The sequence below is a fragment of the Melopsittacus undulatus genome, chromosome 9 (genome assembly GCF_012275295.1).
Source record: "Melopsittacus undulatus isolate bMelUnd1 chromosome 9, bMelUnd1.mat.Z, whole genome shotgun sequence".
NCBI classification, from domain to species: domain Eukaryota; kingdom Metazoa; phylum Chordata; class Aves; order Psittaciformes; family Psittaculidae; genus Melopsittacus; species Melopsittacus undulatus.
The window spans coordinates 39305831-39321255 of record NC_047535.1 but is presented as its reverse complement, the minus strand read 5'-3'; the positions used below and the strand labels follow the sequence as shown (position 1 = coordinate 39321255).

Here is a 15425-nt window from a genome sequence, read left to right as displayed (position 1 = left end):
TGGGTTGCTCCTGGGTTTGGATTTGAGATCTTACTGATAGCCTCTGTTATTTCTGTCTCCATATTCTGTTTTCTGCTGATGGAGATGGTTGAGTGGAGCAGCGCTACAGGAATTCAGAAACTAGCATGCCTTATTGCTGACTTCCACCATTGGGAGCACAGAAAACCTCCTCTTCTCCCCTAGCCCTTCTACGAGGCTATGAGTTAATTCTTACCACTTCGTTTTTCTGCATCCAAAGATGCTTTGCTGAGATGTTTTCTTTCAGATGCACCAGTTGGCATTTATGGTTATAGTTTTTTCTGGAACTCACTGCCTTCAGATCAGGGCTTTCCTCTGACCAATTGTGTTTGTTTTTTGCAGGATTATGTAGATGCTCCATTAAGTATCCCAGTCTCTCTGACCCAGTCTCTGAACATTGACTGGAGTGAGTACCAGGTGAGCAAAGCAGCCATCTCTGTGGGAGCTCATGAATCCATTCAGGAAGGATCAGTAAAGACTTGAAGCCTGACTTGCTCCTGTTGCCATAATCTGGCTCACTTCATGTCATCCCAGTAGGAGTGAGGCTGCTTACTTGGCTCTTCACATTGGCAGTGGAAATCCTCTATCCAAAAGCTTGGTGTGTCCTGAGGCAGCTGGCTGTAACGTCCAAGCTTTTTCTGTAGCTGCATAAAGCTTGCCATCCCTTAGGGAGTTCTGTTGCTAACAAAAGCAAGTAACATGCCAGGAAATGGCAAGCAGTGTTACTTGTTCACAGTCTTAGCTCTGCACATGCTTCCTTGACTGTGGAGAATCTTGAGAGAGGTCAGCCTTCCCTTCTGCAAGCTGTAGCTAAGGGACTTGGCACCTTCTTCATAGCACCTGTCCTTTGGGAGAGGAGTAGAAAATCATATTTGACTGTAGCATGTCTCCTTGTTATTGCAACAGCATTTCAAATGATAACTGAACTCCTGTGTTTGCCCAAGCTTCAAGGTTTACCTCTGTTCTAGCAGGGAGCATCACCTTCCACTGCTGATCACTGTGCTCCATTTCACACATCAGTGGACCCACCACCCCCCTGCAGGTTTGGTGCTGATTGGCTGTGCTGGAGTGTGTCACACTCCTGTGCTCTCTGGCTGGAAGCACCCCATGAGCAGAGCTCCCCATGTTGGGCCAGTGTTCATCAGTCAGTGATTTAAATAAAGCAGAATCATGCAAAAGCAGCTTGCAATGTTGAAGCAGAAGTGATGGGAGCACAGCTTGTTTAGGGCTAGAAACTTGTTCACTAGAATCCTGAGCAGCCAGTGTTTTACAAAGTACATTAAAAATTGAAGAGGGAGTAATAAATGCAGATGCAGAAGTGATCTGGGGACTGGAGAAGGTGCTTCACTTGAAGCTGAAGTTCTCAGACTCCAGCTAATCACAGAGGTGATGGAGGGCTGACTTGATTAATGTAGAAGTACATTTGCAGGGAGAAAATGCTAATTCGAAAGCACTCTTCAGTCTGGGGAACAAAAGCTGCACAGGAAGCAATGTCTGCAGTCTGAAATCAGACCTTTAAATAAGGAGAAGTCTTGTGTGTTGTTTTTGAGGATGATCTGTGGGAACATGCTGCCAAAGGATAGATGATCTGTCACCCCTGGTTGAGGTGCTTCTGTAGGCAGAGTTGTTGCCAAGTGCAAGTTTCAGGCTGTATTTGTGATACAGAAAGGCTCTGAACCTGAACTACAGAGCAGCCTTTTGCTGTGGGCAGACCTTTATCATCAACATTTCTCTTCCTGCAGAGCTGGGACCTTGTACAACAGACACAGAACTACCTGAAGCTGCTGATCTCCATCATCAATAGTGATGGTAAGGCAAACTCCTTGCTCCCAGCAGTCTGAACTGAAGTAGTTGCTGTCTCTGGAGGAACAGCTCATCATCCACTGTTCTAATATCATCATATTAGTGCCACTGTGGATCAATTCCCAATATAGAAGAGTCACTTTATAGACAGCTTCATTTCTCTCCCTTCAGAACAGGGTGATTCCTATTATCTCAGGGCTCCAGCTCCCCTGTTGGAGGGGAGGGGCCTTGCTGATTCCTTGGAAGCTCTGTCCTCTCAGGGATGGAGGGATAGCTGGAAACAGGAGCTAATGTTTTACTGCTTTAAAGCTGGAAAAACATTTGTTCCTCTGCTTCTTGACTCTTGCTCTTATTTTGCTGGATACTTCTTTTGTCCCCCCAACCCAGGGTCTCATTAGGTGCCTATTTAAGAACCCTTTCCATCCTCTGTCATTACACCCAACTCTTTGGAAGGTGTGTATTGCCCTGTGCTGGCATCCCATTCCCTCTGGGCACTGTGAATTTGTACCTAGCACTGTTGGATAGATGGAGCCAGCTACAGGCTGTTGTTCTGGGACACACTGGATTTTCTGGAGATCATAGGAGTGTGTGTGTGCCTCTCCTCAGTGTGGGTTGGATGGTTGGTGAGGCTGGAAAAGCATTCAGTTGGAGCAGGTTTCTCTCTGATGAGGGAATAGATTGTGATAGAGGGTTGCAGCTGGGTAGGTGCATGTTCTGGGTAGCAGAGTGATGTTCATACCTAGTGATGTTATGTCCTGAGCAGCTGTCAGGACCAGGACAGCACATCAGCTGGGGCTGCTGACAGCCCAGGACACTCTGAGCCGCTTGTGGGCTGCTGGATTCAAGACAGAATGTTCTGGTTTGGTGGATGAGCTCTGCTGTTGAGCCAGGGCAGAGGGGCAGAGGGCAGCTTGTCCTTATGCATTTGCCATAAAGTCATTGTTGTTGTTGCAACATGTGGTTTTGTCCTTCTCCTTCCTGCCCCTGCCTGGAGCAGATGACAGCGGGCTCCTGGTGCACTGTATATCCGGCTGGGATCGAACTCCTCTCTTCATCTCCTTGCTGCGCCTCTCCTTATGGGCCGTGAGTACCTGGCTGACCTGCTCTGCTTGTGGGGTGGTTGCTTGGAGGGTGGGTGACTGTGGAGCAGTTGATGTTCCTTTTGACTGTGTTGGCTTCGGAGGGGGTGTGGATTGGCTTTGATGTGGAGCCCAACATGCGCTGCCCTGCCATCAGAGCACTATCACAGGCTGGTAGAGCAAGCTGGGCATCTTGGATCACCATGACAGTTTCCAGTAGATGATGAATTCCCAAGTCCCACCCCTAGGGCTGCTGCCTGAAGGCTGTTCTCATTTGCTTTGCAGGATGGGCTGATCCATGCATCCCTGGAGCCATCTGAGATTCTCTACCTAACAGTGGCCTATGACTGGTTTCTCTTTGGGTAGGCACACTAAGTTTTACTTGCATATACATAGATCATAGAATGGTTTGGGTTGGAAAGGACCTTAACACCTAGTTCTAGCCCCCTGCTATGGGCATACATCCCTGCACAGCAGGAAAGAAGCCATGAGGGGATTCATGTTTACTCACAGCCAAAGGTGGATGTTGGGGCAGCTCCCAGTGACAAGAGGGGCTGATGCCTTTTTTCACCTGGAGGCTCAGGCATGGGACCATTCTTGAGAGCTTGTGCTCTTCTGCTCATTCTGAGTGCCTGAGCTTCTTTTGCTCTCTTTCCAGGCACATGTTGGTCGATCGACTCAGTAAAGGAGAAGAGGTGAGTGCTCTGGAGCACTGCTTTCTGTTCTCAGGATACTTGTTTACAGGAGCAGCATTCACTGCTGCTTCTGGTAATATCAGTGCTTTGGCCGGGCTTTAGAAAGATTATTCAGCTGCTGGAAATGTGAGGTAGGAGCCTTGCCCCATCACTGCCTGATGTGTAAGGCGAGGGAATGCTTTTCTCTTGGGCTACAGTTGTGCTGGTGGGTGTCAGCCCTGCCAGTTGTGCTGTGCCATTAGAGTTCAGGTCTGGGGGTAGGTAGGACTGTGCTATTCAGCTCAGCAATGAGAAGGGATGTTTAAGGCCTGTGTCTCCTGGAAATAAAGCTGTCTAACCTTGCGTGCTTGTCCTGAGCACCAGCCCTCCTGCCTGGGTGCTGCAGCTGCATGTGGCTTGCATCTCACCACAGCTGCTTGTGCTGCTTCCAGTGTGTGTGTTTAGGGTGCATCCGTGGGTGCACAGGTGGCTTTGGGAGGCAGTTAAGATTAGTGGAACTAATTCTCTTCATATCTTTCACTGTTTAACAGCAAAAAGAGGTTGCTGTGACTATAGTAGCAGCATCATTTTTGGGTAGAGACCAGGAGGTGGGAAGCATGTCTAACCCTGTAGCTGACCTCCTGCTCCTCAGACTCTCACCTCAGTAGGAAATCCCCTGCCTCAGAACAGCAGAGCCAGGACCTTGGCCTATTTTCCATCTTTCAGTGGTCCAGCACCTCTGTATTAGTATCATTCCTCCCATCCATTGCTTTCCCAGAGCTCTGCTGACTCGAGCCTGGCAGCTCTGCTCTGGTGCCTGCATGGCCGAGGGCACAGTCAGTAGCTGCAACAGGAGAGGAGGTGCATGGCTGCCCCCAGCACTCCCTGCAACCCACTGCAGGAGGAGGGTTCTGTGGGTTTCCTGTTTCCCTGGGTGTGCAGGCAGCTCCTGGGGCCATCTCTTTGCCGTTCTGCACTGATGGCACAAGTACCTGCTGTGTGCTTGCAGCATGTGTGCAAGGCATTGCTGAGGACACGGTTGATACCTTCCCTTCTGGGCCTTGCCATGGCAGGGAGCAGAGAGAGGGTCATCTTAATGTGTAAGAGGAGGTCCAGGAAGGGATGGTGGCACCCATGGCACATGGGAGGCTGATAGCTGCAGATTTCGTGTTATCTGCCGCCTGCCAGCAGCTCCCCACCGAGATAAGAGGCTGATGGAGCCTCAGGTTCCTTCCTGAACCTCTCTTCTCTCTCCCTTTGCTCAGATTTTCTTTTTCTGCTTCAATTTTCTGAAGCACATCACCTCTGAGGAGTTCTCTGCTGTGAAGTCGCAGAGGTAAGGAGCTTGTGCCTGCTGCTGCATGGGCTGCAGAGCCAGGGAGCTTGTTAGTGCCGTTCCTTTGGGAAGATGGAAGCCCTGGTGTCCTGGCCCAGTTTTCCTTAATTTATTCTGCACTCTGAAGGCTGCAAAATGGGGCAGAGGCTTGTGAGGGGCCGTGTTGTGCTCTGGAAAACTGTCCATGCTGAAACGTGCTCTCTGCTGAATGACTGCCCGTGGCTGCTGTAGCACGGATGAAGGCAGAGCTGTGTGCTCTGGCTCCCGCAGGCTGCAGGGAGCTCCACCAGGCACTGCTGCGGGGAGCGGGCTGGCTGGGTCTTAAACATTAAATCCCTTCCTATGTCAGGAGGGGCACAAAGAACCAAAGCCCACCCAGGGGGCTCTGAATAAGCATGTGTCTGCCCGCAGCCTGTTGCCCCCCTCTCAAAGCACAGGGTTGGGATTGTGAGGACAGTGGGATCCTGCACAGCAGCCCCATCCCCTCCCCTCTGCCCATGCACAGCTGACTCCCCACTGCTCTCATCCGCTGTGGCCTGAAGCCTGCCTGAGGTAACTGTGTCTTTCCTTCCCCAGAAGGAAGAGTTTGCCACCTGGCTTCACCCTGGAAGAGATCTGCATGCTCAGTGAGTGCTGCTGCCAAGCTTCAGCACCCGTGGGTGCTGGTAATGGGTGATTGCTTGGGGGCTTGGGTTCCCAGCATCAGGGTGACTACACATGGGTATGTTTCCCTTGGGGCTTTCCACCAGCACAGCCCCAGAGCATGTGGGAATTGTGTTGCTTAGAGGGAGAGGAAGTGAGACCGATCTGGCCTTTGGGTACCTCTGTTTTGTTTTCTCTAGAGCAGAGAGACCGAGGCAGCACCACCAGTCTGAGCAGCGACTTCTCTCTGGGGATGGAAAGTTCCCCTGGAGCAGCTGGGAGCTTCACCTATGAAGCAGTGGAGCTGATGCCAGCAGGAGCACAGGCTCAAGCAGCATGGTGAGGAGATACCCACTCAGTGGGTAACAGCAGGAGCAGGCCCTGAGCGCCCTCCAGGTCTGCTTTCTGTGGCCTGGGCTCCTTACAGTGGAGGGAGGAGTTTGTCAGAGGCTTTGCTGCAGCTTGTGCTACCAAGCTTCTGTGCCAGGAACTGGAGACCAACCCATGTTAAAGACTGTCAGGCTCCTGTAGGGATGCTCCTGCAGTGTGTTCCCTGATAAGAGTAAAGCATCTTTGTTTCCTTGTTGTTGTTTCACTGTTAAAGCTCCTCCAGAAAGGATTTTGTTACTTCTGAAAGTTGGTTCCAAACTAACAGAAAAATCACATTTGGCAGAAGCCTCTCCAGGGAAAAGTGGAGTCAGTTTTGCTGCCCTAAAATGAAGCTTAGTTTATGGAAGAGATTATAGAGGGGAGTGTCTGCAGTTAACGGTGACCCCTCTAAGCTTTAGCCCCTCTGCCAGCACAAAGTGTGAGCTGAAAGGAGGTTGCTGCCTTTAGTGCTGCTTAGAGATGCTTCTGGGGGAGAATGTGGGATTCTCAGTGCTCCCTCTTGATAGGGGATCATATAGGACTCTGCTGGGAAGGCAGGTGGCTGTGTGGAAGTGGGGACTGGGGAAGGTGTTTGGGCACTGCTGCTCTGGGATAGGCGTTGTGCTTTGCTTGTGGAGTTTCTGGTGCTGTTTGGGGATTCAGAGCCTTGCTGCAGGGTTGCCCCTCTCAGTTTAATTTTCCTCTCCCTTAGCACATGGGGACGCACTGTTTTATATTGCAATTATTTTAAATTAAAACTGGGTTGTGCTGGAGGCAGATGGGATTCCTCCGGGACTGAGCCTGCAGCCGTGCCAGCGGCAGCAGCCTTTCGAAAGCACTTTGTGAGTCAGTTTATAAACTGCCGAAGAGGGAAGAGAGAATCATCCTGGAGGCTCACAAAATGGAGATGGGGGGTCCCAAACTGCATTTGCCAAGTGGGCAGCAGAGTCCTCTTGACCACACAGAGCCTATCAGTCCACAGCAAAGTGACTGCAGCAAATAGATAACAGCTTTCCACTTGCTTGGCTGCAGGATGGTAAACTGGACATGCTTCTGTTGCTCTGAGTGCTCAGGACATACAGGCTAGATCCAGCAGCACAAAATACATGTGATCTTCCCAAGATGTGAAGTGGTCAGAGCATGCTGGAATAGATCTGATGCACTTACATGTAGCAGGGCTTGATTCTGTGATGTGTTTTCTAACTCTGGTTCGCTTTCCTTCCTGTTGGGGACATCAGGCTATGCTGGCGTTGGTTGCTGTTGCCACAGGGATGGTTTAGGCCAGTGCTGTGGGCATGAGCTTGGGGAAAGGAACACTGTGAGCCTGCCCATGAGTGCTTAGCATGGGTCTTGCTGCAGGCTGTTGTAGTCCAGAGAACAGATAGATCTTGCCACGAGCTGGGTGCATAGTGTGAGTAGGGAGAGGAGGGGATGTGCTTCATTGTGCTGCCCTGAAAGCAGAGTGGCCTCGAGTTCTCTTTGCAGGGAGAGGCATTTGGTTTTTAGCTGTATAAGCCTGTTTCTGCAGGCTGTGCAGCTATGTTGGCAGCTATGATAATATGAGATGAATAATGCTTGAGAGAGGCTGTGGTGTGATGTTTGAGGGTGGACACACTTCAAGAAATGAAGAGAGGATATCATGCTTTCCACTGTACAATGAGACTGTCTTTAGCTGCACTTGCTGACAGTGCTTGATATCTCAAAGCTAAGATGCCCACCCAGATTCCAGGAAGAGCAGCTTAATGCAGCAGTGGACAGTGAATCACACCTGAGAAAGAATGTGCTGGCTAGAAAAGAAGCCAGAGCAGTCTGGGGCTGTAAACAGAGACAGGGAGAGGACTGAAATGCATCTACACCTGGAGTGACTGTCAGCTCTGAGCACATGGTCAGAAGTGTGGTCACCTTCCCCTGCAGGGAATCACTAAAAGGGAAAATACTACTGGTGTTGTGTCCCTGTCACCCTCATCAGTACGTGTGAAACACCCACCTGGGCTGAGCTCCTGGGCTGGTACCCTTCTGTAGAGTCAGAACAGATTGAAATGGTCTTTCCCTGCTGGGAGGCCCCTTGCTTGAGGCATTTTTGCAGCTAGACTAAACAAAGCCATCACTGTATGTGTGTGGGCTGGTGCATTCTGTCCCTGATTTCCAGGTCACGTGGATGGGCATCTATAAAAGAATGGGCTAAGATGCAGTGAGCTCAGTGTACCCCTCACTAAGTGCTTACACGATTCCCTGGGAGGGAGGAGGGCAGGTTCAGGGGGAACAAGAGCTTGTAGCTGCTGGGGTAAAGGCCAGGCTGTGGTGAGTGCATGGGAAAGCCACTGTTCTCATCCAAGTCCTCTGTGCTGCAGGAGGAAGAGCTGTGCATCATCACCACAAGCTGTGCTCTGGAGCAGGGCACAGCAGTCTGAAGATAGGCTGCCTTCCACAGGGATAGTCGAAGTCAAGTCCTCCAGCTCCTCCTCATCAACCCATTCTGATAACTTCCTGAGGATTGGAAGCAGCCCATTGGAAGTGCCCAGATCCAGGTGAGATGGGATGGAGTAGAGCATCCCTCAGCAAAATGAGTGTCTGCTGCAGAGAGTGCAGGGCAGCACTTGTGTGGCTCTGAGAACCCTGGAGCACGTGTTTGTATCTACAAGTGAGCATCAGGAGACCTTTTCCTCTCTAACCTGGCACTGTATGAAATGCTGGCCATTAAACACAGTAACTCCTGCCTCAGCCTATTTAGAGGAATGAGGAACTGTGCCAGTAGCAGCTAGGTGTCTGCTCTGCCTGTCTTCAGTGCTTGCCTCAACTCCATGAGATCTGGCATCTCTGCACCCTGCATGCTTGGAGCTCACTTTCTCGGTCAGATGCATCCACAGAGGTTTGGAATGGCTGTGTTGTGTGGGAGAGGAAGCCTTTCAAACAGAGCAGACCTCACTGTGCATCTGTCCTGTCCCCCTTCCCACCTGCTGACCTTCCTGACTCTGCAGGCTGGGAAAACCCTCTGGGTGCTGCTGGCAAGCAGAGGTGGAATCTGCTGGGAGCAAGCTGGGAATGCTGTGCCACTGCAAAGGATTCCGCCTGGAAGGCTGTGTGTTCCTGCTGGGCAGCCAGGGAATGGGGACCCTGGACCTGAGCCTAATCTCATGGTGTAACAAAGGATATTCTGGCACCCTTCTGCAGTCTGATGCTGCAGTAGGGCAGAGTGGAGCAGAGAGCTAGACGAGGGAAGAAAGAACAGAGCCTGTGGAGCAAACACCATGTGTGTAGGCCGACAGGGGATAAAGAGGCTCTTAGATAAGAGGTTGCTGTTAACAGCATCAAAAGCTTGTGTAGTCTCTGCAGGTTTTCCAGTGAGTCTTTTTCTAGCGATTCCCTTCAGAAACAGCCACCAGCCAAATTTTAGTGCACATGGAAAACCAAATGACAAACAAATGAAGCATAGAAAATGCTGCTCTAGTGGCAGGTGTCCCTGCCTGTGGCAGGGGATTGGAACTGGATGAGCTTTAAGGTCCCTTCCAATACAAAGTGTCCTGTGATTCTATCAAATTTATGAGATTTTCTTACTAAGTTTCTTGATTCCAGCAAAAAAAGTCAGTCTGGCAGGTTTCATGTGTGATGCCAACTGTTCTCCCAGGAAAAGAGATCAATAGGATGCTGTTGAGTTGTTGCTGGGGCCCACTTCTGTATTGTCTGTGAGACAAAACAAATCTCCCAAGAAGAGAATACTCTTTCTCAAGAAAAGAAACCAGCTTTTGTTTGTGATGGTAGTGCCACGATTCCTGTGTGTGGTCTCATGCCATTCCCAAGACCTGACAGGGTGTTCGGAGCAGGGCTGGCACTGAGCTTGCATCAATGCTCATAGTGCTGCAGCCTGACTCTGCTCTGTGAGAGCAAAGAGGAGAAACAGCGTAGGCAGAGGAGCAGCACAGGAAGGGGCTGAGCACCAGTCCCTGAGATTTGTGTTGCAGGGGCTCAGAGTTGGTAAAGGCAACAATTACCTTCCTCTGGCTGTGTCTGGTTGAGGTGTTTGTCAGCTCTTGGGTGATTACTGCCCATTGGGGTCATGTATGCAGAACTGGCACCCCCAGGGCTTGAAGCAGCAGGCAAGCATGGTGGGGAAGCTTGTTTTATCCAGGCCAGAGCTCCTGGGGGTGGCTTTTCCTTATGCCAAATAACTGTTCCTGAGAAGGAGTTGCAGTATTCTGTCAGTGTAAGAGAGAAACATTCTGTGAATTCCACTATAAACCTTTTGCTGACCTTTATTATAGCTTCTACCATGGTATAAAGCCTTTAAATCCCTTCAGCACAGCAAGGTTGCACCAGTCCACTCTAAATCCTTGTTAAATTTGTTAACATAGCTGCGTTAGAACAAAGTACGTGATGGGGGAATAGGGGACAAAAAGGGGAGCAAACCCCTTGTGCAGCCTGGAACCAAGGGGATGGGAGAAGAGAATCAGTCGTGAAGCCAAGGGGGTGAAACGAACAGCATGTAAAGGTGGTTACCCTGCTGCACTTGTGCTGGGTGAGGACTGCACCCCTGTATGTGCTCCATCTCTGGTGTCACCTGGGTGTGCCCTGTTCCATGTGCAGGCTGGAGAGAATAAATCTAGAGACCATGCAGGGAGTGGAAGGAATTGTCAAGGTGAACTGAGCTTCTCTTTCAAACCCAGTCTTTTGGCCCTTCGTGCTCCTTTGCCTCCTAGTCCATTGCCAGATCAGTCAGACTGTGCCCTGCCTGCCTCCCTGCTAACAGCTCTGATAGGTAAAGACAGACACTGACATGACTTGCATGTTTGGGGGCAGAACATGGTGTGTTTTCTCCAGAGAGAGGGGTTATGTCACTCCACTTGGCTTTAGTCTCCCTGCTGAGACAGTGTTAGTCTGAATTTGTCAGGTGAGCTCCGTGCAGCTGATGAATATCACAGTACCTTCAGCCACCATTTTCCATCCTAAAGGACAGGATGAGTCCATTTCTGCGAGGAGAAAGAATGCATCTGTGATGGAAGGAAGAGTTAAATTCTGTCCCTTCACCCCCTGAGAAACGGTGGCAGTAAGATGGAAAGGCTGGAGCACAGAGATCAGGATGCCAAAAATACCTTTATCTCCACAGTGCTGCTGGCAGGTTAACGTCCAAGGCTCTCAAGATGAAGAAACTACTGTACTTGACTTCCTAATCTTCTGGTTGTGTGGCCATAGCAACAAAACACTTAAACCACTGCAGCAGCAGTTGGGGAAGAATGGTTGCTTAAAAAATGCCAGCAGGCACCCTCCAGGTAGTTCACATTAACAGCTCAGTCCGAGTGCTGGCAGGCAGGGGAGATCCAGAGGGATTGGGAAGGCAAACCAGCAGAGAGGGATGAGCAGAGGCCGGAGGGGAGCTGGGGTGTCCCAAAGGAGGCCAAGCCCCTCTCCTGACGGGGCCATGTCAGCAGCCTGCTTCTACCATCACCTCACCAGCCAGAGTCCTGATCTGATCCCGAGGTCCTGGATACCCATAAATCCCAGGATGGTTCATGTTAGACAAAGCATTACAAAGGCAAATTCCTAGCAGTTTTTTTAGCTTATCCCAACACGATGGTAAGGTCACATCTGCTGAGGGTAAACATGCATGGAGATCCTGCATAGATTATTTGTGCTCCTTGTTCTGCAAACAGAGCTCTGAGAATGGCAGATAGTGTGCATTGAATTGCGAGTGGGTAGCAGCTTGCAGACCATGCTCTGTGTTTGCAGTTGACACTAATAGTCTAAGTGTCCCATGACACTGCAGAAAATCCCTGTATCTGTGCCAGGGATTTGGCCTGTGTGTCCATAGCACTAATGTGGATTAGCAGCTGGATAATCTTTGGTTGAATGTGCTTTTGCTAAGTTAATTAACCAAACACAGAGTGCAGTGATGTGAAGAGTCGAGATCTGCAGGAGTTAAATCGTGCAGGATCTGCTTTGGTCAACAGCCACAGAGAACTCCCTTACTTAAAGGGCTGCAGATGGCTCAGCTGAGGGTCTGGAGGGAGCACAGTGAGCACAGAGGGCAGAGAAGCTGCTGCCCCTTGGCTCTGGGTGTTGTGTTGATCGTGATAAGTCTGCACGCACACTGTGCCTCTCTCCTTACAGGCACCTGGCTTGGAAAGCTGTACCCGTGCTAAGATCACTTGGGATAGCAGCCGAAGCAGGACAGGAATTGTTTACAGGAATGTTTTCTGGAATTCCTGCATGACAAAACAGGCTCGTTGGCTGGCACATGACTGTGCTGCAATGAGAAATGATGTGCTCACGGAGGACTGGCTGCTCAGGCTGGTACGGCACTAACACAGCCTGTAGATAGCTGCCTGGGATTCAGCCAGGGCTCTCAGTGCAGCTCTCTGCCAAGTCCTCCTTGCCAACACTTCCCACGCAAAGGTAGGAAGCTCTGCCCTTAACTCCAGGTCTGCCTGTGCCTGTGGTACCTACTTCGGTTTGGAGGCACAGAGCATATGCTGGCAAGTGAGCTGCTTCCCAAATAGTCCGAGGTGTGTGGAAATGTGGCAGGTGAGCGGGGGCAGCGCAGGGCAGGAGGAGAGCGTAGCTGTCGGCACTTGGCATTCCTCAGCTATGGATTAGGAAAAGGAAGGATCCCTGAGTGCTGCTCTGCCCTCAGTATTGGCTCTCCTCTGGCAGGCAAGTGTCCGTGTGCTCTGAAATACTCTTTTCTATGCAGCATGTTGCATGGGAAGCACTGACCTAATTAAAAGGAACTATTCCAGGCTAGGAGTTGCCAGTTTATGGCCTGCTAGAGGTCCTTCCTTGTGTGAAGGAACAGCTTGCAGCTCATCTCTGTTTTGCTAGTCTAATTTTGTTAATCTTGCACTTTTGAGGGAGTTTCTTCCCACTCGTGGACCTGAAGAGGTGGGTGTGTGAAGCTCACTTTCATTCTTTTTCTGTCTGCCATTGGATGTCTGTGGCAGAGCCAGTGACTTGAAGACTTGCTGTATCTCATCACCTCTAACCATGTCAGCTTTGCCGTGGTCATCCGGCTGCTGGCCTGGCCCCCGAGTCATCCCATGGCTGCAGTGTGTTGCAGACATGTTGCTCTTACAGGCTTGGGGACTGGTGCTGGTGTCTGAGCAGCCCCAACTTGCTCTGGGGGCTTCACTGAAGCCCTTTTTGGGCCTTTGCAGCAGAGCTTTACAGGGAGCCTTGAGGGATAGAAACAACAGGAAGACTTTCACCCCTGGTGTTGCCTGGATTGCATTGGGATGGAGTCACCCTAGAGATCTGGTCTTGGGCTCAAGCCTAGCTCAGCATTTAAGAAGCTCTGCTGCCCTTGCAGTGCAAACATGGGCTTTCCCATGCCTTGCCTTCCCTGCCTGGCTCACCCAGCCTTGGCCCTGCTGTCTCTCGAGGCTGTTGAAGGTGCTTTCTGGTTGTGACACTTCCTCAGGAGCCTCCCTTGAGAAGGTGTTGGGGATAGAGGGGAAGTCTGCCAGAGCCTTCGCTCTGCTGGTTTGGCTCAGATGCCTGAGCCAGGAGACATCACCTGGACTTGCTGCAGAGTCAGTTTGTTCAGTGAATTGACTGGTGTTTATTCTGCTGCCTGGAGGTGAGGCACAGAGTTGGCTGCATTGAGCTCCTGCACTCCAGTGCTATCAGGTTAGATGTAAGTTGACTGAGTTTGCACAGCCTTGACAGGTCTGGGGACCCCAGGATGGGTTGGTTAGAGAGCTCCAGAGCCACTGAGGGCCAGCCTTGCAGGAGGTACACGATGCTTTTATCAGCCTGTCCAAGAAAGGATTCAAGAAGTTACTTGATCCGCTTCCAAGAAGGGGGTGTAAGATCCATCTAATCTTCGCTGACAACCATGGAAGGTGACCAGGAGCTGGAAGCTGAGGCCAAAGTAGGAAACTATTTTCTGTTCACCTTCTTTAGCGCAGACTTATCTGACCAGTGTGATTGATGATACTGGGCAGAGGCACATTTTTACTGGGGCCCTGGATCATGTCTTTGCTTGCCATGTGGGCACTGTCTCCCAGGCAGGCTCCTGATACTGCCTCTGTCAGAGGGAGATCCTGCTGTAGCCCAAGCCTTCCTCTGCCTCCCACTTACCCTCTTCAAAACGTTTGGTTTTGCCTGGCCCCAAACCTCTCCTCTGCTCAGCAACCATTACTTTTCTGACAGAATCATGTCCCTGGCTCCTTTCAGCCTGAGCCTGTTGCCTGTCGCCTTCTTTACTGCTTTAGCTCAAATTCTTACACTCCTGGTTCTCCTTTCTGGCTGTGCTGTACTGTCAGGGAGGTGACATCCTCCTCTTCCCTCTGCACTGAAGCTTCTCCCTGGCTTCCTGCACTCTTCCCACTGTGCTTCCAGGATGGCACTGTGCTCTGAGCCCAAGCACTCTGCCTGCTCTCCTCCTTCACACTGAGTTCCTTGGCTTTCTCTCCCAAAGGCAGGGAGAGGGATAGATGTCACTGAGCAGCTGCTCCCTTTCCCTTATGAATTCCTGCACCCAAAGGAAGGTTATTCCTGACAGATCTCCAAAAGGTCTTTCTAACAGTATCTGCTGCAGTTCTGCCTTCAGGGAAACACCCTTGGTCTTGCTGCGGCATTTCATGCTCCAGGATAAACAGCTTTTTGCATGAAGGGCTCTGAAGCTCACCCCTCAGTTCATCCAGCAGCCAGAGGACAAGAGCTGTGCGGGGCAGGTGAAGCTCTGCTCTTCCTGTTTGCTGCTGCGCTGCCCTTCCAGAGCCTGAACTTCCAGAGCCCTGGAACTGCAGCTGCAGGAGCATCATCCCCACCATGGGAAGCTGTAGACGAGGAGCTCAGAACCGTGTTTCAGACTTCTCAAACTCAGCTGTATTGATCAGACCAGTTAAAGGGCAGGCTTGGAATTAGACCGAGATGGCAAATAGGCCTCCTGCTGTGCATCCCTTTCCCAGCCTTCCCTTCCAGCCTCTCTGAGGCCCTTCTTGCTGTGGGAGATCCTGTCTGTGTAGCTGCTCTCCTGGTCCCTTGGGGAGCAGCTGCAGTGCGCCACTGCTATTCTTAGCTGCGAAGACAGCGTGCAAGTACCTGGCCCAGCAGAGCTGGAGCTGGAGCACTGCTCCCTGCCCAGCACATCTCCGATGAATTATCCAGAAGATCTTGGGAATGTGTAATTGAGCTGGGCTGCCACAGGCTGTGCTTCCAGCCATGTACACTGCTCTGCAGCAGGGCTCAGTAATTGCTTGCTCCCCAGAAGCCGGGAGCTCTGGGTTGTCACAAGTGATTGTGCCCTCTCTGCGGTTTTGGAGGGACTCCTCAGATTCAGTTACAGGATTTCATGCTTCCTTCTCTCCTGGTGGGAGGCTGCATACGTCAAACAGTTATCCCCCCTTGGCTATTTTTCCTATCCTAAAGATGTTTTGCCACCTCGTTTCTGGTGCAGTCCATTCTTACACAGGATTGAAAAGATCTGCAGATGCTGGGGTGGTGCCTTGGGGACATCTGGAGCAGTGACTGGCTCTGTTCAGCTCTGGTGTTAGTTCCTCCAGACTGAGC

At 51.0% G+C, this 15425-nt stretch overlaps 1 protein-coding gene across 2 annotated transcripts in view; it reads left to right on the top strand.

The window, feature by feature from the left end:
• The window catches only part of MTMR14 (myotubularin related protein 14), a 28966-nt gene that overhangs the window by 9484 nt on the left and 4057 nt on the right, over positions 1-15425 (top strand). For both annotated transcript variants that reach the window (XM_034066438.1, XM_034066437.1), the window contains exons 9-17: positions 361-435; positions 1761-1827; positions 2819-2904; positions 3186-3262; positions 3559-3595; positions 4840-4910; positions 5487-5536; positions 5753-5891; positions 8273-8449. In XM_034066438.1, coding sequence (XP_033922329.1) covers positions 361-435; positions 1761-1827; positions 2819-2904; positions 3186-3262; positions 3559-3595; positions 4840-4910; positions 5487-5536; positions 5753-5891; positions 8273-8449 — 779 coding nt within the window. The remainder of the gene's footprint in view (positions 1-360; positions 436-1760; positions 1828-2818; positions 2905-3185; positions 3263-3558; positions 3596-4839; positions 4911-5486; positions 5537-5752; positions 5892-8272; positions 8450-15425) is intronic.